A 21,592-nucleotide genomic window follows, 5' to 3' on the forward strand; every position below is an offset into this window, starting at 1 on the left:
CGGGGTCCTCGGCCCTGCGCGGCTGGGGCGCGGGAAGCGTGGCGGCGCGGGAGGAGCCGGGAGGCGGGGGGTCGGCCTGGGGAGCACGGTGTCCGGGGGCGGGGAGGGGGCCGCGACTCTGGTCCCCTCCCCACTCCAGCCTGCACGTCCGGGAGCGACCGGAGGGCCGAGTGCCCCGTGGGCGGCCTGGCCCCGAGGGGGCGCTCCTCGCGGACTCCCCCCCTTTCGAAGCAGGGCCCAGGGGCTCCAGGGCGAAGGCCCCCTGCCCCTCGGTGAGCAGCTGGCGGAGGGGTCACCGCGGCCACGAACCGAACCGAATGAGACGTTTTGCCCAGCGGGTGTGTGGAGACGAGTCCCGGGGCCATCCGGCCGCCTCTTTGCTTCTCCCCCACTCGTGGTTCCGGAAGCGCACACGTGGTCCGACGCTGGGTGTTGGACCCCTTGAGATGCTCCCAGTAGGAAGCAAGGGTGACCGCTTTTCCACCTGACCTTGTCACCAATGCCCGGCTCCCAGGCAGTGACCCTGGACGGAGAGCCCAGCATCAGGAAGAAATGCCACAGGAAACACCCCTGGTGCCAGGGGGCTCCCTGGAGGGACAGCCCTTCTCTGGGCCTCTTGTCATAGAGGCAGAAGTCAGGGAGATGGCCATGGGGGACACGTGTGGGGAGTGTCCAGGTGTGGTCCTGTGCCTGATGTCCGTGGGGCAGCTTGTCATGGGGGGGATCTTCTCCAGCGGCCTCACCCCCTGCGTGGCCAGCAGGACAGACCGAAATCTCAATACAGACTGAAATCCCCACCAGTCTGTCGCCCTGACCCTGGTGACTCCAGGACTCTGCAAAAGCCGGTATTTGTATTTAGTATCATGTTTGCTTTCCACATCCTTCATCTTTTGTGTGTAATGTCATTTCTCTATGTCTTTTTATTATATTTAAAAAATTTCTTTAATGTTCATTTATTTTTGAGAGAGGCAGAGACAGGATGCGAGTGGGTTAGGGGCAGAGAGAGAGGGAGACACAGAATCCCAAGCAGGCTCCAAGCTGTCAGCACAGAGCCCGATACGGGGCTCGAACTCGTGAACTGCAAGATCGTGACCTGAGCCGAAGTTGGCCGCTCAACCGACTGAGCCACCCAGGTGCCCCTCTCTCATGTCTTTCATGTACTAATCCGACTGGCTGGAAATAGAATGCCTGTGGCTCTGCTTGTGGTGGCCTGGCCCTAGTCTGTTCAGCACCTCTTTGGACCACGAGGGTGATCTGAGCGGATGACGGGAAGCCCCGTAAAGGAGCATCCCTCCAGAGAAGCCGGCACTGACTGCTGCTGGCGTCCTTAAGGACCTACCCACCTGGGCTCACTTGATATTCATTGTTCAGCTTGCTGTTTCCAGGACTTCTAAGGGAGGTTCAGTTTAAACCCAAACCTCTGTGAGGACCAGACCCTTGTTACAAATCTTAGGGAAAATCTTTTACTTTTGTCCTCGAAAGAATACTGGACGGGAAGAGGCGCCTGGGTGGCTCAGTCTGTTGAGCGTCTGATTTCAGCTCGGGTCATCACCTTTCACGTCACGAGTCGGAGCCCCGCGTGGGGCTCGGTGCTGCCAGCTCAGAGGCTGGAGCCTGCTTCGGGTTCTGTGTCTCCCCCTCTCGCTGCCCTGCCCCTACCAGCTCTCTGTCTCTCTGTCTCTCAAAAATAAAGAAAAACATTAAAAAATTAAGAAAAAAGAGAATACCGGACAGGACAATTTTTCTCCCCTGCTTTTGCGGATGGTTGGAAAACGTTCAAAATCACTTGTTCACTGAGGATATGGGCCTTCTAGGATGTGCAGCTCGTGTGGGGGTCCTGCTCCTAACTGGGAAGCTTATATCGCCTGAAAATCTTGCCATCTGTCTCCATGACGCCCCAAACCCTTGATGACAGAGGTTGTGAATTCCCCAGGGCGGCTGCTTACCGCTACCACTTTGGTTTTCAGCGGCTTCTCTGTTTGGGCCATTTCCCTTTTTCCAACATCGCAGCTATGCAAGAAAGCGTTTTGTAACAGTTCATTCAGAATTTCTAGTCTCGAAGGTTGTTCCCAGTTATCTCCCCTACTCTATGGGCAGAGAGGGAGGAACCGCGGGGCTTCGGGCTGAGTGCATCCACGCTCTCGCACTCGCTGGCGGAGGCTGTCCACGCGCGTTTGCGATATTTCCAGCAGCTCTCAGGGGGCTCCGTGTGTGTCCCCCACCCGGGGAGGTGTTCTCTGCACAGCTGTTCTCTGCAGATGCCGTGGCCGCTGCTTTGTCCCCAGGAATGCTGTTTCTCCTCTCTGCCTGGAGGTACCAAGATCCCAGTTCCTCCCAACTGGGAAGAGACCTGGAGGTCAGAGAGTCTCCGTGGGCTCGGGGCCTAAGGCTCAGAGGGTTTAAGACTCCTTAGCACGACAGGCTGAGATCAGGAGACAGGCCAGGAGACTGGGGGACGGGGCACACTGGGCACATGGTGTGAAGTTTGCTCCTGCAGGCCCCTCCCATAAACGTCAGGGCCGCGGCTCCCACTGGAGACAGATGATGGATTGACTGGTTTGCCTACCACTGGGCAGGTGAGTCCAAATGTGGGCTGTAGGATTAGGACGGTCCGTAGCGCAGCCCTCCGAAGCTATGCGCTCCAACTCAGACCTCATCTGTGATAAGGTAATAATTTTATTTATGTTTTCTTGAGTCCCTTGGACTTCTCTCTCAAGGGTCTGGGTCTTGGGCAGGAATAATGAAAGTGTCATTGCCTGGGCTCCTTCACATCCCTACGTTAAGCCCCGTATTATTCTCCGCCATGCTCCCCAGCCTTTTGGACACAGCCAGCCTCAAGGAGCAATTGTGTAGTGAAAAAGTCATAAAGCAGGATAATTAGGGTCTAATTCAGAAAGGCAAGAATTTATTCAGTTATTCAACAAATGGGGTCCGTTTTGCTGGGATGCATCATATAGTTTCATGAAATTCAGGGTGCCATGCAAACTCGCACAGTAAAAATCACGCACTCCAGGGGAAAGCAGAGTCGGGTCAGGACACTCAAAATATTTCATCAGCAACACATTAAAAACAGATAGGAACCGGGGCGCCTGGGTGGCTCAGTCAGTTAAGCATCCGACTTCGGCTCAGGTCACGATCTCGCGGTCCGTGAGTTCGAGCCCCGCGTTGGGCTCTGTGCTGACAGCTCAGAGCCTGGAGCCTGTTTCAGATTCTGTGTCTCCCTCTCTCTGACCCTCCCCCATTCATGCTCTGTCTCTCTCTGTCTCAAAAATAAATAAACGTTAAAAAAAAGAACAAACATTGTTAAAAAAAAAAAACACAGATAGGAACCTAATAAAAAGGATAGCACAGTGGAATACATTAAGTTGTTATTTTAAATACATTAATACAATAAGAAATATGGCCCTTTGTCTCAAAGGCCCAAAGAGCAGTGGACACGGGGAGGGTGCAGCTTTCGGGGCCGGGAGACGGGACAGCTGGAACACCCGGCGGGGGCGGTGCGCTCACGGGACGGCAGTCACGAGGCATCTGGGGGACGCGTGAGGGGAGCGTCTGTGTGTTCTGTGTATTCCCACATACCTCGGTCCAGCCGGTGCCGTTTTCCATGTTTACCTTGCAAAGAAAATCGCACAAAATGCAAAATTCACGCTATGCGGGCCTGGCTCCCTCATTCTTCAGTTGTGCTGGAAAAACTCATTTCCAAAGCCTGTGTCCCGGCAGAACCGTAGTCGTGGATTGTGCCAACCACATGGGAGGCACTGATATCTGTGCCAGGGGGCTAGCAGTGAGCGGTGTCGGGGGGCTAGGTCGTGGGAGGGACACAATAAGCGAAGGAATTCAAAGAGCGTTATGGGGGCCCCTCCATTCGTATGTGGAAAACTAACCCCCAAAGTCTGGCATTGGGTGGGCCCTTCGGGGAGTGATAAGGTGACGGAGACCCCAGAAAGCTCCCTTGCCCCCCACCGTGAGGACACAGTGAAATAACAGTTGTCCGCGAACCAGAAAACGGAACCTCACTGAATCCGCCAGTGCCTTGGCCTTGGCCTTCCCAGCCTCAGAACAGAGTCAGAAATGTTCGCTACGTCCCCCGATCTGCGGTAATCCGTTCTATCAGCCCAAGTGGACCAGGGCGGCAGGATAGTAAGTGACGATCTGCGGTAGGTGGCACTGCGGTAGTTCCCCACGGCCTGGGGGCTTTTGGACAGGAACCTGCTGTGTCACCAGTCTCCAGGCCAGAAGTCCCAGATCAAGCTGTCGGCAGGGTGGTTCCTTCCGTGGGCTGCGGGTGGAGAATCTGTTCCAGGCCCCTCTTCCTTAGCTTCCGACGATTTACAAGCCTCTTTGGCTTCTAGAACACCAGCCCGACCTCTGACCTCATCTTCAGGTGGCATCTCCCTGTGTGCACGTCTGTGTCCAAGTTGCCCCTTTCAGAAGGACGCTGGTTATATTGGATTAGGGGCTGTCCGTGGTCCAGCGGGACCTCAGCCGATTACACCTGCAACGGCCCTGTTTCCCAATGAGGTGACACTCCGAGGTACGGAGGGCTGGTGCCAATGAATATGATTGGTACCAATGTGCGTTCTGTGTATTCCCAGAAGTAAGTGACATTTGAGCAAAACACCTAAGTAAAATGAGGGAGTGGGCCATGCAGACATCTGAGGGAACAGCATTCCGGGGGGAAGGAACAGCAAACATAAGATTCTGGGATGAAACGCAGACTGGCACGCTGAAGGAGTAGTGGGAGGATGATTGTTGTGTCTGGAGGAAGCAGGGAGAAGAGGGGTGAGCGATGAAGCGAGAAGCAGAACGATTCGGCGATGGGAAATCCGTCAACTCTGAGTCATAAAATTAACAGGATTAAAGGAGAAAAAGCTATACATTTATCAGGGAACAACAACAATGACAAATCTCAATACAAGTTCTAAGGTATAAATAGACTAAACTTTCCTTTTATGATGAAGGATACCCATTACAGGACAAAAGGATACATCATATATATTTTTTAATGTTTATTTATTTTTGACAGAGAGAGAGAGAGACAGAGCATGAGCTGGACAGGGGCAGAGAGAGGGGGAGACCCAGAATCCGAAGCAGGCTCCAGGCTCCGAGCTGTCAGCACAGAGCCCGACGCGGGGCTCGAACTCACGACTGAGCCACCCAGGCGCCCCAAGGATACATCCTTCAATGGTATGTCGTAAAGGCATTGCTGTCAGTCGGAGCTCTGTGGTTCAACATCGATATTTTGGAGTCTGGCTAAAGCAACAAGAAAAGGAAGCGAACTGTGTACTCACCACTGTTTGCAGATAGTATGTCCCCCCGGGCCCCCCGAATGAGGCATTTTCAAACTGTTAGAATGGAGTCAGCTACCTTTTACGCCCTGGTCTCGTAGGCTGGGAGTCCACCGTTTTGGCCGCCGTCGTGGCTACGGAGCCCCGGCCTCCACTGCCCGCCACGCCCCCTGCCGTCTCTTCGGGGCTGTCCGTTGCCGCTGCTCGCAGGGCTGCTGGAGCCCAGGTGCTGGCACATGTGCAACCTGGAAAAGGGAGGGACTTTGCGGGCAGCCCTGGAACGACGAGGAAAGGGCACCAGCGGGCGCGCGTGCCCCTCGCTACCGCGCACCAGGGGACGATGCCGGGGTAGGACGCACACCGCTCCCTAGGGTACTCGGGCAGCAGTGGCAAGTCAAGGACGCTCTCTGGCATCAGATCTTCCCGCTCCCCCGTTTTCCCCTTCCAGGGTCCCCATTCCTCATCTCCGAGGTCACCTCCAAAAATAAACCATTGGCCCACAAGACCACGTCCCATGTCATAGCTTCTGCTTTTGGAGAGAACCCGAATTAAGAGAAGTGACCGGGGCGCCTGGGTGGCTCAGTCGGTGAAGCGTCCGACTCCGGCTCAGGTCATGATCTCGTGGTTCGTGAGTTCGAGCCCCGCGTCGGGCTCTGTGCTGACAGCTCAGAGCCTGGAGCCTGCTTCGGATTCTCTCTCTCTGTCCCTCCCCACTCATGCTCTGTCTCTGTCTTAAAAATAAGTAAAACATTAAAAAAAATTTTTTTTTTAAAAGAGAAGTGACCCTAAGAAGCAGACCTTCTGAGTAAGATTCTAAGATAGATCACACACCCTCAGACCCCATTGGAAGGACGGTATGGCTGGTGGTGAGCGAGCTGGTGATGAGCCTTGGCCTGTGGCACAGGGACAGTGACTCAGGGGGGTGGATTAAGGTGTGGTGCAGGGGAGGTGGAGTGTGGTTCTGTGTGGCAGGGGTGGGATTAGTGTGCTTTCCTTAATGGCTTTAAAAGCCTGAACGAACACTAAGGACAGGCTCAAATTAGCCCACTATCGATTCAAGATACCCTCCGAAAATCAGCCGCCCCTGGCAATATCAGGGCCCCTCATCGCCTGCAGGCACAGGGCATTTTAGGATGAAAACCAGGTCCAGGATTCCCCGCAACTCATGATGTCGTTACTTCTCTCTTCAGTCATGTATTTAATCCCCAGTTCGACCAACAAGGGTGTTTTATGTTAATCAAAATAGCAAATTATCATACTGTCCATTTCTATCATATTGTCTGTTGGAGAGTCTCTTTCAAATTACTTGACCATACTTTAATTTTTTTAAATGTTTACTTATTTCTGAGAGAGACAGAGCACGAGCAGGGGAGGGGCAGAGGGCACGGGAGACACAGAATCCCAAGCAGGCTCCAGGCTCCGAGCTGTCAGCACAGAGCCGGACGTGGGGCTCGAACCCACGAACCGTGAGATCATGACCTGAGCCGAAATCAGACAGTTAACCTACTGAGCCACCCAGGCACCCCCTACTTGACCATACTTCATAGTCTCTTGTTCCTTGCTCAAAATTTTAAGCTTCTTTTTTTTATTTCTTTAAACACATGAAACATAATTATCTCATCTGTCTGATAACACCAATGTCTGCAGTTTTCCAGATGTGGTTTTCTTGTCTGTGTTTCCAACGGCTCTCATTCACGGTGTTTTTTTCCCTGTGTGTTTTGTGACTTTTCAGCAGCAAGTTGTCTACGTTCCCTCAAAAGCTATCTGTGGGAAGCTGTTGAAGCCTGCCTTGAGCTTGCCTCCCTCCAGTGAATATTTGCAGTTATCCTTTTTAAAGATGCATTTTTTACTTTTATTACTTTGCAGTCAGAGAATGTCTCATAAGCCTTCTCTATTTAGAAAGCGAGTTGTCTGTTGTGTTCCATATATAATTAATATCACAGGTCAAGGGTGCTCTGTGCACCGTTAATAGAAAAGCATGTTCTGTGACCACAAACACCAGTGTGAAAGATGTATCCCGTTGTCACTTAAACGTCATCTCTGAGCCTATGTTGCCGGGAGCAAATTCAAGCTCAGTCAGAACTGGGGCCCTGTCCCCTCCCCCCCACACGGCTACACCAAAATGACCGAGGTCAGTGGCACCCCGACACAGGGAAAGCGTAGCTATCTCCGCTTTCAGCCCAGGCCTCTGGGTCCCCCTCAAGTCCTAAGGCATCTGTTTGTGCCCGAGTACAAGGTGAGTGGAGTTTACTCAGGTGGACGACCCCAGGACTTTCTGCCCAGCCCCCAGGGTCCCCTCTGAATCAAGGAATGACAAGAACGCTGTGCAGGTGTAGAGCAGAAGCCCGAGAGAGACTGGCAGCAGCAGGGTCCGACCTGGAGGACCCTCTAGAACTAGGATGACCGCAAAGCCCTGTTGCCAAGGACCCCGCCGGTCGATGCTTGCGGCCGGGGGGATGGGTGCACACTTTCATTTTCAAAAGTGGCCAGTTTTGACTGGTGAGTTATGTGGTCCCTCTTAGGTCAGGAGAGCATGATGGAAAGCCAGGGAAGGTTTGAGAGAGGGAGTAAAATGTGAGTTACATTTTACAAAGTTCATTTGGGCTTTGGTCAAAGGCAAAGGGGTCTGGAGGGGGCCAGAGTAAAGGCAGGGGCGCGAGGTAATCGGTACTCCCGGCACAGAAGTCGGCGGGGGAGGGAGGAGGGGTGCAGGAGTCACTTGGGACCTTCAGTCTGAAGCTCCTTGGCAAGTTTCCCCTTCCCTGGGGTCCTCCTGGTCTGGGGAGGGGCCCCAGCTGCGCAGCCCAGCCAGGCCTGACCTAGAACGAGGCCAGCCTGGCTTCCGGCCACGGGGCTGGCTCTGAAATGGTGGAGAAATCCTGCATTTCCCGGGTAGACATGGAAGGGATCAGGTTACCTTCTAGTCCCGCGGACAGAAGGGGCTCTTCTGGGAAAGGGGGAGCAGAGGGCAGGGACTGTCGGAGAGGCCCCAGCTCGTCGTCAGGTGGGGAATGGGAGGGAGGCCGAGCAGGGCCTGGCAGCCTGGGGACCCGCCGTGAGCAAGGTCGGGGGGGGGGGGCGGGGGGCGGGGGGAGGGGAAAGAGAGGTTTGGGACGTGGAGCTGGTGGGTAGGGCGGCGCCGGATCACCCCGGGCCGGAGGCGGGCCAGACAGTGGGGTAGGGAGCGGGGCGAGAGGCGCGCGGGGCCCGGACTCCCGGGACCCCCGTCTGGGCTGGGGGAGTTCTTCTCCGCCCGGTCGCAGCCGGCCTCCGCGCGCCCGCCCCCCGGGCCCCTTCCTCGCCTCCGCGTCCCGCCCCGGCCCCCGCCCCGCCCCTCCCCTCCTCCCCTCCCCTCCCGCCCCTCCTCTCCCCTCCTTCCCTGCCCCCTCTCCCCGCCCCCGCCTCCGCGCGCCATTCCTCGCCGTCCTCCGGCCGTGCGCCCCGCCAGCCGCGTCTCGGCCATGGCAGGCCTGGGGCCGCGACCCGCCAAGGGCTACCGGGTGGTGCTGCTCGGGAGCGTGGCCGTGGGCAAGACGGCGCTGGCCACGCAGTTCGCCTGCGGCAGCTTCCCGGAGCAGTGCGAGCCGTCGGTGGAGGAGCTCTTCAGCAAGGTGATCGAGGTGAACGCGGCGCCCGCCCTGCTGGAGATCGTGGACACCGTGGGCGCCGAGCACCTGGTCACCCTCAAGGACCTGTACATCAAGAACAGCGACGGCTTCGTGGTGCTCTACAGCGTGTGCAGCGAGGCCTCGTTCGAGGCGGTGCGGCCGCTGCGGGAGCGCATGGGCCGGCTGCGGGGGCCCAAGGCCGTGCCGCTCGTGCTCGTGGGCACCAAGGCCGACCTGGACGCCGAGCGCCAGGTGCTGACGGCGCGGGGCCGCGCGCTGGCCCGCGAGTGGCGGTGCCCGTTCCTGGAGGTCACGGCCAAGAGCAAACTGATGGTGGACCAGGTGTTCACGCAGGTGGTGCGCGAGGTGGAGGCCCTGGCCCCGCCCGAGGAGCGGGCCCCTGCGCTCCCCACCCATGCCCAGGACACGTGGCCCTCGGAAAGATTCATTGGCTGACGCGCAAAGGTGACTTTTTAGTGTGTTCGGCGCGTTTCTGATTTCTGAAGCTCAGTCCTCCTTCCCTGCCTTTTTAAAGAAAGTTTTCGGGCCCAAGACAAGTGATGATGGCTTCTGTGTCGGAACTGAAACCAGCGCTTTGGACTGTTGGCCTGAAAACTTGGCCACTTTGTTTATCTCTTACAGGGCTCTAGGAAACCCAAAATCCGTATTGTTTTCCTGGATGGAGAGTCCCAGCCTTTTCTTCACACGGGATTTGTTACAGGATTCTCTTTTTTTTCCCCCTTTTGATAATTAATGCCTTTGAATGCACCAGACCTTTGAAATTGATTGAGGATCATGAACTAAAGACTTTAAGCCTTGGATTCTGTGAGGTTTTCATGTGTTTCCCTCTCATCCGCAGCCTTGCATTGCAGCAGTAATATTTTCCTCTCTGTGTATTTATTTCTAAATATAGTTATGACATACACAGCGTTGGTTTGAAAGGGATATTGTATACCCTGGGAGGGGAACACGTAACTGCTCACACACAGCTCAGCCTGCCTTCAGCTCTGTAATTGACATCTAGTCGATTTTGAATCTGTACACCGAGTGAAAATAAAGTGATTTTAAAAGGTGATAGTTTTAAATATCTGTCTCTCTAATACTGAAAGTGACAGTTTCTACAGTTTGCACGCACGGTCTCTGCTCCTAAGCTGTTTCCCAGGAAGCACGTTAGGAACCAGAGGGAAAATGGCCGCATCTGGTATGTGTTTCTTGTTGCCAGCGTAGGTGTATTTTTGTCTCTGCATGGTTTACAGTGACATGGGGACTCCAGGAGAAGCAAACCGTGTTTGAGTCTTCTTGTATAGTTTTCACATAACGAGGCAAGAAAAGTTTTCTTGCACCCGTTTAAAAACATTATGGTTTTGTAATTTGAAGAATTACATGAGTTGCGTGTGCTTTATTTTCATGTTAACACATTTTTCAAATTTAGGAACCTAGCCTTACCACTTAAACATCCTTCTAAAAGAAAGTAACAAGAAAAACAAAATTAAATAAACAAGAATGCTCAAAACTATGCCAGGGATCTGAAAAAGTTCATTTTGTTACAGGGAAGTTATCTATACAGTGATGGTTATACAGGCTCTGGGAGCTTTATTTATATTATATGTGTTGGGTGAACAGAAGGATGGATTTTATTTTAACAGAAAAAGTGTAAGTATGTTAGAGCCTGTCAGTGCCTGACAGCCAGTTCACCAGGGGAACGGGCTAGGCTGGGTGACACCTGTCTTTTATCTCTTCCTCTGTCCCTGGGCCGTGGCGGAGGGCGGGGGAGGGAGGTGTTGGGCACTTACTTGTGAAGCCTTGAAGTCCAACCTATTTACTCTCTCCTCTGACCCTCTGTGTTCTGGGGTCATTCCTCCTGGCTGAGTTACCCACATCCCCCTCCAGGACATTTCAAACACAGGGAGGAAGGGAGGGGGTCCTGCAGAGTGGTGAAGGGTGGGGGGATACCTTCCTAGTCTCAGGTGTCTTCGTCCAAAGCTGCCCCTTCCTCTGCCCGAACAGAGGCAAAAACCCAAGACTGTTACTGGAGTGGATGTTGGGCTGTGCAGAGAAAGCACGCGGGGCGTGAACAGTGTCCTGTCCCCAGCCATGAAAGCAGGGCCCCCGAGGACTGCAAGCTGAGTGACCCTCTGGGCCTGCCTGCCCCTGCTTCCCACCAGCCCTGTCTTTCTGACTCACCACCTGCTTGCACTGAGGCCTCCTGGGAGGTCTTGTGACCCTGGATCCCTGTGCCTCTGGAAGATACGTTCAATCCAGGAAAAAATTCACAAACAGCCATTTCTTCGTTTAGATTCCTAGGACCTCCTCAGACCCTTCCACTCAGATCTACATTTTGGCTCAGAGCCCAGGGTGTTCTGGTTGCTGACCAGTGAACATGACAAATACTCAGGCCCACACGATCGGCTCCTAGGACCTCAGGAATATGTTTGAAGCTGTTCTCTGCGCACGCAAGCGCGCACGCAAATACATGTAAAATTCAAGACCTACACACCCGATTTTCTTTCTCTTCCTCCATTTCACGTGTCTAACTTCCATATGTCACACACAGTTGCCTGGAGTCCCTCTGGAGTCAAGTGCAGCCTAACTGGAGTGAACTTGAAGCAGCAGATATGACTGCTTGTCAGGTCCGGGTGCCGTGGTCCATGGAGGCACTGCCTGGTGGGGGCGGGGCGGGGGGGGTACCTGAAACGGGCAGCCTAACTCACCAGCCTGCAAATGGTGTTACCATCTCAGGTCATTCACAGCTGGGCCCTGGGCTGGGGGCCACGTGCGTGCGTGCTCAGCATAACTGGGGCACGTGAAACTGGTTTCCCAAGTGACTGTGACATTCCCATGCCCACCGGCATGGCATCCGATGCCCGTAAATGCCCTGCAGCTCAGAGCACCTGCAGCCTCCCTTCTGGCCCGTGTGTTGTGGGTTCGTCTGTTTCGTTCAGATCGCTGGTGATACTGAGAATTCTCTGGGAGGGTTTCAAATGACATTCGATTTCTTCTCCAGTGAAATGCCTGTTCTTTTCATCAGCTTTTACAATTGTGTAATCTGTCCATTTCTTCTTGGTTCTTGGAGGTTTTACTCTGTCTCTGGGGTGGGCAGCCTCTCAGATGCCTCCAATGACCCCACCTCCTGGTACGCATGCCCTGTGTGACTGCCTCCCCTTGAGGGGGGGCAGGACCTAGTGACTCTCTTCTGGGAATACAACAGGACAACAGTGATGGGAATGTCACTTCTGAGATTAAATTCCAAACCACTGACCTCTGCCCTGCTCGGCCTCCTTCAGAGCCCTTGTTCTGGAAAGGCAAGCTGCCGTGTTGGGACTAGCCTGGTGGAGACAGCCATGTGGCAAGGAACTACTGTCCCAACCGGCAGCTGTTGAGGACCTGAGACCTGCCCACAGCTCCTAAGTGAGCTTGGGAGGGGGGACCCTTTCCCAGATGAGCCCTGAGATGAGAGCAGCCCCCGCCAAGCCCTCCCCACAGCCCGTGAGGGAGTCTGAGCGGAGCCCCAGCTGAGCCGCAGAGGCTCCTGACCCACAGACACTGTGAGATGGTGAGTGTGTATTGTTTTACGCCAGTAAGTTTTAAAGTAATTTGTCATGCAGCTACGGACAACTACTACAGCTGTTTGGTGCCTGGACTAGGGGGCCGACGTACAAATACCTGAACCAGGCCGTGGGCAGAGCCAGGTGGGATTCTGAGGAGTGTTAGGTAAGCACTGAGGCATCCTGGACAGGCCTTTAGTGGAAAGCTGGGCTTTGAGGACGCTGCCAGTGAGCGCGCACAGGAAGTGAGGAACAGGGGTCTTGTGACATAATGGCAGAAGCGTGGCCACCTTGTCATCTGCAGTTGTGTGGGGAGCAGTGTACCCGCTGCAGTCCAGGAGCCAATGGGTAGATTTCCAGGCCGAGTGCAGAAGAAGCCGCCTGGCCTCTTCCTGTGCCTTATGGTTTCATCTGAGCAGAGAGACAGGCTGAAGGCACTTGGGAAACTCAAAGGAAGCAGTACCTGATAGTTGTCAAAATTCGCAGTTTCTCCAAAGGACAAAAGATGCTAAAATTAAGAAATGACTTCCCGGGGAACATCAAATCCGGGAGAACTGGTCTCAGATGAAGCCAGGGGCGCCTGGATGGCTCAGTCGGTTAGGCGTCCAACTTCGGTTCAGGTCATGATCTCACGGTTCGTGGGTTCGAGCCCCACGTCGGGCTCTGTGCCGACAGCTCGGAGCCCGGAGCCTACTTCAGATTCTGTGTCTCCCTCTCTCTCTGCCCCTCCCCCACTCACGCTCTGTCTCTGTCTCTCAAAAATAAACATTAAACAAATATTTTAAATAAAAATGAAGCCAAAGGTGTGAGTACATGAAGCCCTTTGTCAAGACCTCAGAAAGATCAAAGGTGACAACTCAGAGTACTGTTCAGTCACATGACGGGCCTGTTAGAAAGATGAAGATGTACCCCACAAATCCTCTCTTCCAAAGACAGGGCTTCTGGGAAACCTCAGCAGTGCCCCTTAGCCATCTCAGGAGGAGCCCAGCGTAGAGCAGGTTCATCTCAAAGAGCTTTGTGGGTGCGCCTTCTCGCTAACGGAGCGAGCCCAGTCCCCAAACAGATTTGTGTGCGTATCTTTTCTATTACAGAGTTAACCCCAAATCACAGGAGATCCACAAAGTTTTTGAGAAAAAGTTTATCAGTCCAAACACGACCTGTTTGGACTAAAAAAGGACAGAGCCATTCAAAATGAAAAGAGACTTTGGACACCCACACCCCCAGGCCGCACAATTTTACTGGAAGGAAGCAGGCTGAGAAAACTGGTTGCAAACATGTGCTTTCTTTAAAAAAGCGGGGGGGGGGGGTGGATGTTCAGAGGGCAGAATAAAGAGGTCAGAGGACAGAGCTCAAAGCAGTGGAGGATTATTTCTAGGACATAAGACCTAATCTGGGGCACCTGGGGGGGGGGCAGTCGGTTAAGCATTGGACTCTTGGTTTTCAGCTCAGGTCATGATCCTGTGGTTCTCGGGATCGGGCCCTGCATCGGGCTCTGCGCTGACGGCGTGGAGACTTCTTGGGATTCTCTTTCTCTGCCCCTCCCACACTCGGTATGCTCTCTTTTTCAAGATACATGAATAAACTTAAAAAAAAAAAGACCTAATCAAAGAATTTCTTGGCTGGGTTTCACAGTTGCTATGACCAGTGACTCCTTCGTGTTCCTCACTGGCCCCTGTCTGAGCAGGAGGGTCGGGAGAAGTTACCCCATGTCAAGTCTACCACTGTATGCTGTGGTGTGTGTGGCAGGGGTGAGCTAGCCAACCTGGATCTACAGACCAAGAGAAACTGTGTTTGAGGAATGGCCCTAGAGGAGCCTCGTCCTCACCTAGACTTGATTTCGATGGCATGACTGTGAAATTTAAGATGATCAAACATAGAAGATTATATTACTCCATTTTATAATATTAAACCAACCTTGCATTCCTGAGATAAACTCCAATTGGCCGTTATTTGATATAAATATTTATACATTTGATGAATTGACTTTGCTAAGATTTTATTCCGTATTTTTGCATCTTTGTTCATGAATGAGACTTGCCTATACATTTTTTTTTATACTGCCCTTGTTTGCTTTGGTAGCAATAGGCTAACACATACATACACACACACGCACGCACACACACAAACACACACACATCTAGTTGGGGTGTAGTCCTTCTTTTTATATTCTCTGGGAGGTTCTGTGTAAGATTGGAATTATCTGTTCTTTTGACATTTGGTAGATATTGCTTGAAAATGTATTATTTTGAAAAAAAATATACAATGTCTTTAATGGTTATAGGTTTTAAACTTTCTTCTTAATTTAGTTTCTCAGTTTGTATTTCTTTAGGGACCTATATCCTGTCTTTTCAAATGAATCTACAGAAAATATTAATAACAAAGATGCCTGGGTGGCTCAGTCAATTGAGCATCCAACTCTTCATTTCAGCTCAGGTCATGATCTCACTGTTCGTGGGATGGAGCCCCGCACCAGGTTCTGTGCTGACAGCATGGAGTCTGCTTGGGATTCTCTCTCTCCCTCCCTCCCTCTCTGCCCTTCCCCTGCTTGCACACATTCTCTCTAGAAAGAAATGAACTTTAAAAAACACTTTAAAAAATCGTTCATAACAACCTCTTAGACAGGATTGTTAATAACTGTAGCATCTCAGATTACCTTCTCTGCTTTTTCGTAATATTGGTTTTTTCTGCCCTTTCTCTACCTCTACCTCTGGCTCACTCCACCAGTCACGGAGGAAGAGCTTGATGGAGTCTCAGAAGCAGACTTGAGGAGTTTAGTGTGCAAGATGCTCACTAAGACATGTCTTTGGGAACAAGACCTACGGAAGGCAGGGGAACATGGCAGGACGGCAGGAGAGGTTGAACGTCAGCGCAGCCCTGGCGAGGGCCTTAGCCAGCCTCCCGGGGATCTCTGGGCCTAGACCTGCCCTTCACCTGCTCTGAGTTGAGTAAAGACAGCCAAGTCTTTACACCCTCCCCTCAGATCAGTCATTGTCCATGGGAAGTCCTCAAGAAAGGGACTGCTCTCTATAGCTGAGACGGTCCCTAAAGGGGCCCACAGCTGAAGTCTTGTCAACTAACAGTCCTCCTGGCAGCTGAGGCAACAACCCCGTTGAAGGGGAATCTGGGCAGTACATCCACAGTCCATCATGGCAGCGGCAGAGTGGGTGAGTCACATCTTTATTTTCCTTGGTCTGCTTTCAGTCTAGCTAACTCATGCCACGTAACTGGCAAGGAAGAAAATATCCACGGCTGTTACGGTCATTGTAACTGGTCCTGAGGCCATAGTTGAGTTTTGAATTGTGATAAAATACACATAACACAAAATTTACCATCTTAGCCATTTTTAAGTGTATAGTTCAGCAGTGTTAGGTATATTCACATTATTGTACAACCCACCCCCGGAAGTTTTTCATTTGTAAAACTGATACTCTGTATGCATTAAACAATCACCTCCCCCAGCCTGACACCTACCATTCTGCTTTCTGGTGCTCTGAATCTGACTCCTCTAGGGACCTCACAGAATTGGAATCAGGCGATATTCATCTTTTTTGTGACTGGCTTATTTTACTCAGCATAATGTCCTCAAGGTTCATCCATGTTGTGGCATGTGACAGAATTTTCCTTCTTTTCAAAGCTGAATATATTCTCCTGTGTGTATATACCACTGTGAGCTTATTCATTCACCTCTCAACGGACACCTGGACTGCTTTGACCTTCTGGCTACCATGAATAATACTGTTCTGGACATGGGTGTGCAAATATCTCTTTGAGACTCTTTGGATATACACCCAGAAGTGGAGTTGCTGGATCATATGCTAATTCTAGCTTTAATTTTTTGAGAATTACCATACAGTTTTCCACAGTGCACATTTCCACCAACACCAACAGTGCACAAGTGTTCCAATTTTCCACATCCTCACACCACTTGTGATTTTCTGTTTCTTTTTTCATAATAACCATTCTAGTAGGATCATATCTCATTGTGGTTTTGACTTGTATTTCCCTAATGATGAGTGATGTTGAGCATCTTTTCACGTGCTCATTGGCTATTTGTATCTCTTCTTTGGAGAAATGTCTATTCAAACTCTTTGCCCGTTTTGAAATCAGGTGGGTTATTTTGTTGTTAAGTTTTAGGAGTTCTCTATATATTCTGGATATTAATGTCTAAACATTAATGTCTTATATGATTTGCAAATATTATTTTCCATTCTGTAGGTTGCCTTTTGATATTTATACTTTTTTTTTTTAAAGAAAGAGTGAGAGCGGTAGAGGAAGAGAGAGAGAATCCCAAGCAGGCTCTACACCCAGTGTAAAGCCCAACATGGGGCTCGATTCCATGATTCCATGGAGATCACCACCCAAGCCGAAATCAAGAGTCAGATGTTCAACCAATCGAGCCACCCAGGGGCCCTGATATATATATACATTCGATATACAAATAGTGATATACAAAACATTTTTTGATAATGTCTTTTCATATGCATACAAAACATTAACACTTTCATGAAGTCCAGTTGTCCAGTTTTTCTTTCGTTGCCCTTGCCTTTGGCATTGCATCCAAATCATTGCCAAATCCAAAGTTGTAAAGGTTTTGACCTATGAAAACACAGGTCTGGGTCCATTCTATTCCATGGTCTATGTTTGTCTTTATGCCACTACCACACTATTTTGGCTACCAAAGCCTTGTAATGGTTTTGAAATCAGGAAGTGTGTCTTCCAGATCTGTTGTCCTTTTTCAACATTGGTTTGTCTTTTTGGGATCCCTTGAGATTCCATACATATTTTAGGATGGGTTTTTCTCTTTCCGCAGAAAATGCCATTGAGATTTTGATAGAAATTGCCTTCACTTTGTAGATTGCTTTGGGTGGTGTAGACACCTTTATAGCCTTCAATCTTCCAGTTCGTGACCATGGGACCTTCTTCCATTATCTCTGTGTCTTCTTTCAGCAATGTTTTGTAGTCTTCATTGTATAAGTCATCCACCCCCTTGCTGAGGTTTATTCCTAGTATTTTATTCTTTCTGATGCTATTGCAAATTGTGTTCTTAGTTTCCTTTTGGATAGTTGGCCATTGTTAGTGTATAGAAATGCAATCAATTTTTGTGTGTTGATTTTTGTATCCTGTAGCTTTCTGAACATATTATCTCTAACAGTTTTTTTTTAATGAAATCTTTAAGGTTTTGTGCACTTAATATATCCATGTATATGTCTGTCATCTGAGAACAAAGATGATTTTATTTCTTCCTTTCCAATTAGTATGCCTTTTTTTTCTTGCCCAATTGCTCTGGCAAGAACTTCCAGTTATGAATAGAAGTGGTGAAAGCATGCATCGTTGCCTTCTTCCTGATCTTAGAGGAAAAACTTTCAGTCTCTCATCACTGAGTATGATGTTCCCTGTGGGCTGTTCCCATATCACTTCTATTGTATTTAGCTTCCTGTATTTCTGGTTGGTTGAGTGCTTTTATCATGGGAGGACATTGAATTTTGTCCAGTAATTATTTTTGCATCAAATGAGATGATCATGCAGGGTTTTTTTTTTTCCCCTTCATTCTGGTAACATGGTGCATTATACTGATGGCCTTTTTATGAGGAACTTCTCTTGCATCCAGGAATAAATCCCACTTGGTCACAGTTTACAAACCCTTTAAAGTGTTGTTGAATTCTGTTTGCTGGTATTTTGTTGAGGGCATAAGCGATATTTCCCCCCAGTTTTATTGGGATATAACTGACATGGAACCTGGTGTAAGTGTAAATTGTACAATGTGATGGCTTGACACATGTGTATACTACAAAATGGTCAGGTTAGTTAACACATCCTTCACCTCACCTAATTACCATTTTTGCTGTTGTTGTGATGGGAGCATTTAAGACCTACTCTCTTAGGGACTTTCAGGCATGATTTTTCTAAATTTCTTCTTCCATTACCTATTCCCTGTTTTATTTCCCCTTAGCCGGGACCTTGGCTGGTTGGAGGTTTTCATCTAGTAGTAGGATCCAAACATACCCAAAGGATCTGAATTCTCAGCAGTTTCCTGCCAGTTTTGGGTTGACATTGCTTTCTGATAACCTTTCACAACTGGAATGGAAGTACCAAGAGGTGCCTCCAAGAAACCACTTAGTTCCTGGGAATAGTAGCTAGAGGAGCCAGTTCCTTGACCACCCTTTGACTCGCAAACTCCCGTATTCTGGCTTTGGGAAAAACAGCACTCCATATAAGTAACCGTACTATGACTATAATTGAGATAACATCACAACCTGTGAGATGGAGTCCCATCTTTTCGGAGTGTGCTAAAAGGAGTCCTCAGGAGGTCATTCAACCTACCAGGTCACTGCTTCCGGATGAGTGCATCAAAGACCAGTGGGTTTCATGTGCCTAGCCCACTGCTTCACATTTTTTTTTTGCTGTAAAATTACTCTCTACATCAAAGAAACGATCCGTGGGCTACAATAAAGGTCCACAAGGCATACTGGAAGTCTGTGGGGGGCAGTGCTTCCAGGGCGTTACAGGCAGTGAAAGCAGATCCACATCCAGAAGAAATGTCTGTTCCAGTGCAAACTGCTGCTCCTTCCACGATGGAAGAGATCTAATGTAATCGATCCTCCACCCAAGTGACTGGCCGTCCCCCCAGGAAATATCAGGGGCTCACCATTAGTCTCTGCTCTTGGGGATTAAATTCTCAACTGGGATGGTGTCCATGTCAGACTCGGTGAGGCGAAGTCCATGGGTTGGACTTTGATGTCGAGCCCACGCCTGGCCCCCATCCCTGCCTCCTTGGCCACTCTGTACGTGGGCTCACTGAACAGGCACGTGGCTGGCTGGCTAAGGAGACTGGCTGCTGGGCACAGAATGGACTGTCCCGTCCAACCGATTCCTGAGAGCCTCGTCTGCGGTAGATGCCTTTTGACGGGTATTCACAACGTGGCAAAGTATCTGCACAGCTCATGCCTCCCCAGAGCGGTCCATCCTCTTATGCCTTTCCCAGACCACCTCATTTCCGGTCTTGCAGTGTGGTTTTCTCAAGGCTCTGGTGATCAAGCCAAGCCATTAATAACTGCCCATGAGTCAATATAGAGCCATACTATTTCTGTTTATCTTTCAGAACAGGCACTGTGCTTGAAGTAATGAGAGGCTTCTCCTTCCTCTCTGTCCTTTCGGGCCACCCCTAAGTGGGACTGTAGGGCTTGAGCCGTCCCTTCTGCGCCATTTGTAAACCAGGATCGAGGTTTTTCCTTCTCAGTCAATTAGTCATAGAGACCTCCCTGTGAGGTCATAGGTTTGGACTGTGGGTGAGGAGACAATGTAGCAGGAGTAGGTGGGAGACGCAGCCCATCAGCACATTTGACAGACTTTTCAGTTTTAGTGTTTTGTTCTTTTTTAATGTTTATTTATATTTATTTATTTTGAGAGAGAGCATGCATGTGAGAGTGTGGGAGGGGCAGAGAGAGAGGGAGAGAGAGACTCCCAAGCAGGCTCTGCACTGTCACTGCAGAACCAACCCCGTGCAGGACTCCATCCCACAAACCATGAGGTCGTGACCGGAGCGGAAACCAAGAGTCAGACATTCAACTGAGTGAGCCACCCAGACGCTCCCAGACTCTCAGACACATGGTGCACTGAAAGCAGTTTTACCAAATGTCTTGCTGTAAGAGCTCAGGGCTCCCCAGCCTCCCAGCCTACATATATGCCTATTTTCTTGTTTCGAGAGAGAAAAGCAGCCCCTGACCCGGGGGGGGGAGTGTGTGGGGAGGGTGCCGGCCTGACCCTGGTGGCGAGACCACGGCATTCTCCTGCTGAACACAAATGGTCTCAGAGGAACTGACGTCAGCCAGACAAGACCATTCTGTGACCGTGATGGATCAAAACCAACAAGAACAATCTGCGATCACGGCTGAATCCAGGCGGAAATATGAACGATTTCGAAACCACAAAGTGGCCAAACCCTCTCCGTCTCGTGGTTACTGTGGGTGACGGCTGCTTTTTCACCTGTTACAGCTGACCCTTCAACAGCGTGATGTTTAGTGGCACTGACACCCCACGGTGCAGTTGAAAATCTGTACATGACTTCTGACTCCCCCAAACCCAGCAACTCAGCTGCTGCTAGCCTGCTGTTTACTGGGAGCCTTACTGATGACATAAACAAGGCACATTCGGTATGTTGTATGCAGTATTGTATTCTTACAATAACGGAAGCCAGAGGAAAGAAAATGTTATTAAGAAAATCATAAGGAAGAGAAAATACATTGGTAGCGATGGGCTGCAGTTACTACAAATATCCACATATAGGGGCGCCTGAGTGGCTCGGTCAGTTAAGCATCAGACTTCAGCTCAAGGTCATGATCTCGCAGTTGAGGAGTTTGGGCCCCGAAACTGGCTCTGTGCTGACAGCTCAGAGCCTGGAACCTGCTTCGGATTCTGTCTCGCTCTCTCTCTCTCTCTCTCTCTCTGCCCCTCCCCTGCTCACACTTTGTCTCTCTTTCAAAAATACACAAGCATTAAAAAAAGGAAAATATCCACGTATAAGCGGACCCTTAGAGTTCAAACCTATCTTTTTCAGCCTTCCTTCCTTCTAGATAAGATTTATTATGATATTCAGTCATGCAATGTCCTCCACTTCCCGACAGTGTTCATTCTAAAGCAAAGTCTGCTTTCTTGAACTTTACTAAAATTACCTCCTCCAAGCCTGAATCCAAGGGCTTTCTAGCACCTTCCCACTGAGACACCCCATGGGTCCCCATGGTATGTGCTCCCCTCACTTGCCCAACAACAGGTGCGTTTCTGTGGTCTTGAGCTAGTGGACCCTGATACCACCCGTGCCTCGTACGTGACATTAAGGCTGCGTCATTTCCAGCAGCAAATCCTGTGACAGGCAGGGTACGGGTTCTGGGTAATCTAAGCAGGGGTTGATTTAGCAGACGTAATCAGGTGCTTACAAAACTTCTGCAAGAGTTGGAGGAACGGGCTCTGAGCGGCTTGGGGGCGGGGAAGTGTTGGACCCCTGAACCTGGCCCTGGAGTCAGGAGTTTACAGAACAGCCCGAGTGACCATCCTGGGCTCTGGCCCCCAAACAGAGCGGCTGCTGCTGCCACCCCGGCATCTAGGTAGCTGGGAGGAGACACTGGATGGAACCTGCTTGAAAGTCTCCACGTCTTTG

At 50.7% G+C, this 21,592-nt stretch overlaps 1 protein-coding gene across 1 annotated transcript; it reads left to right on the forward strand.

Annotated features, from left to right (window-relative positions):
* Positions 1-8,749: 8,749 nt before the first annotated feature.
* Positions 8,750-10,025, forward strand: LOC124512353 (ras-related protein Rap-2c-like). Its single transcript, XM_047079867.1, has one exon. It carries the CDS (start codon positions 8,750-8,752, stop codon positions 9,350-9,352), a length of 603 nt encoding a protein of 200 aa, XP_046935823.1. The 3' UTR covers positions 9,353-10,025.
* The last annotated feature ends 11,567 nt before the right edge of the window (positions 10,026-21,592 follow it).

This window comes from Lynx rufus, unplaced genomic scaffold (genome assembly GCF_022079265.1).
Source record: "Lynx rufus isolate CCGP_SWC_20201006 ecotype Redwood Valley unplaced genomic scaffold, mLynRuf1.p SCAF_17, whole genome shotgun sequence".
Classification (NCBI taxonomy): Eukaryota; Metazoa; Chordata; class Mammalia; order Carnivora; family Felidae; genus Lynx; species Lynx rufus.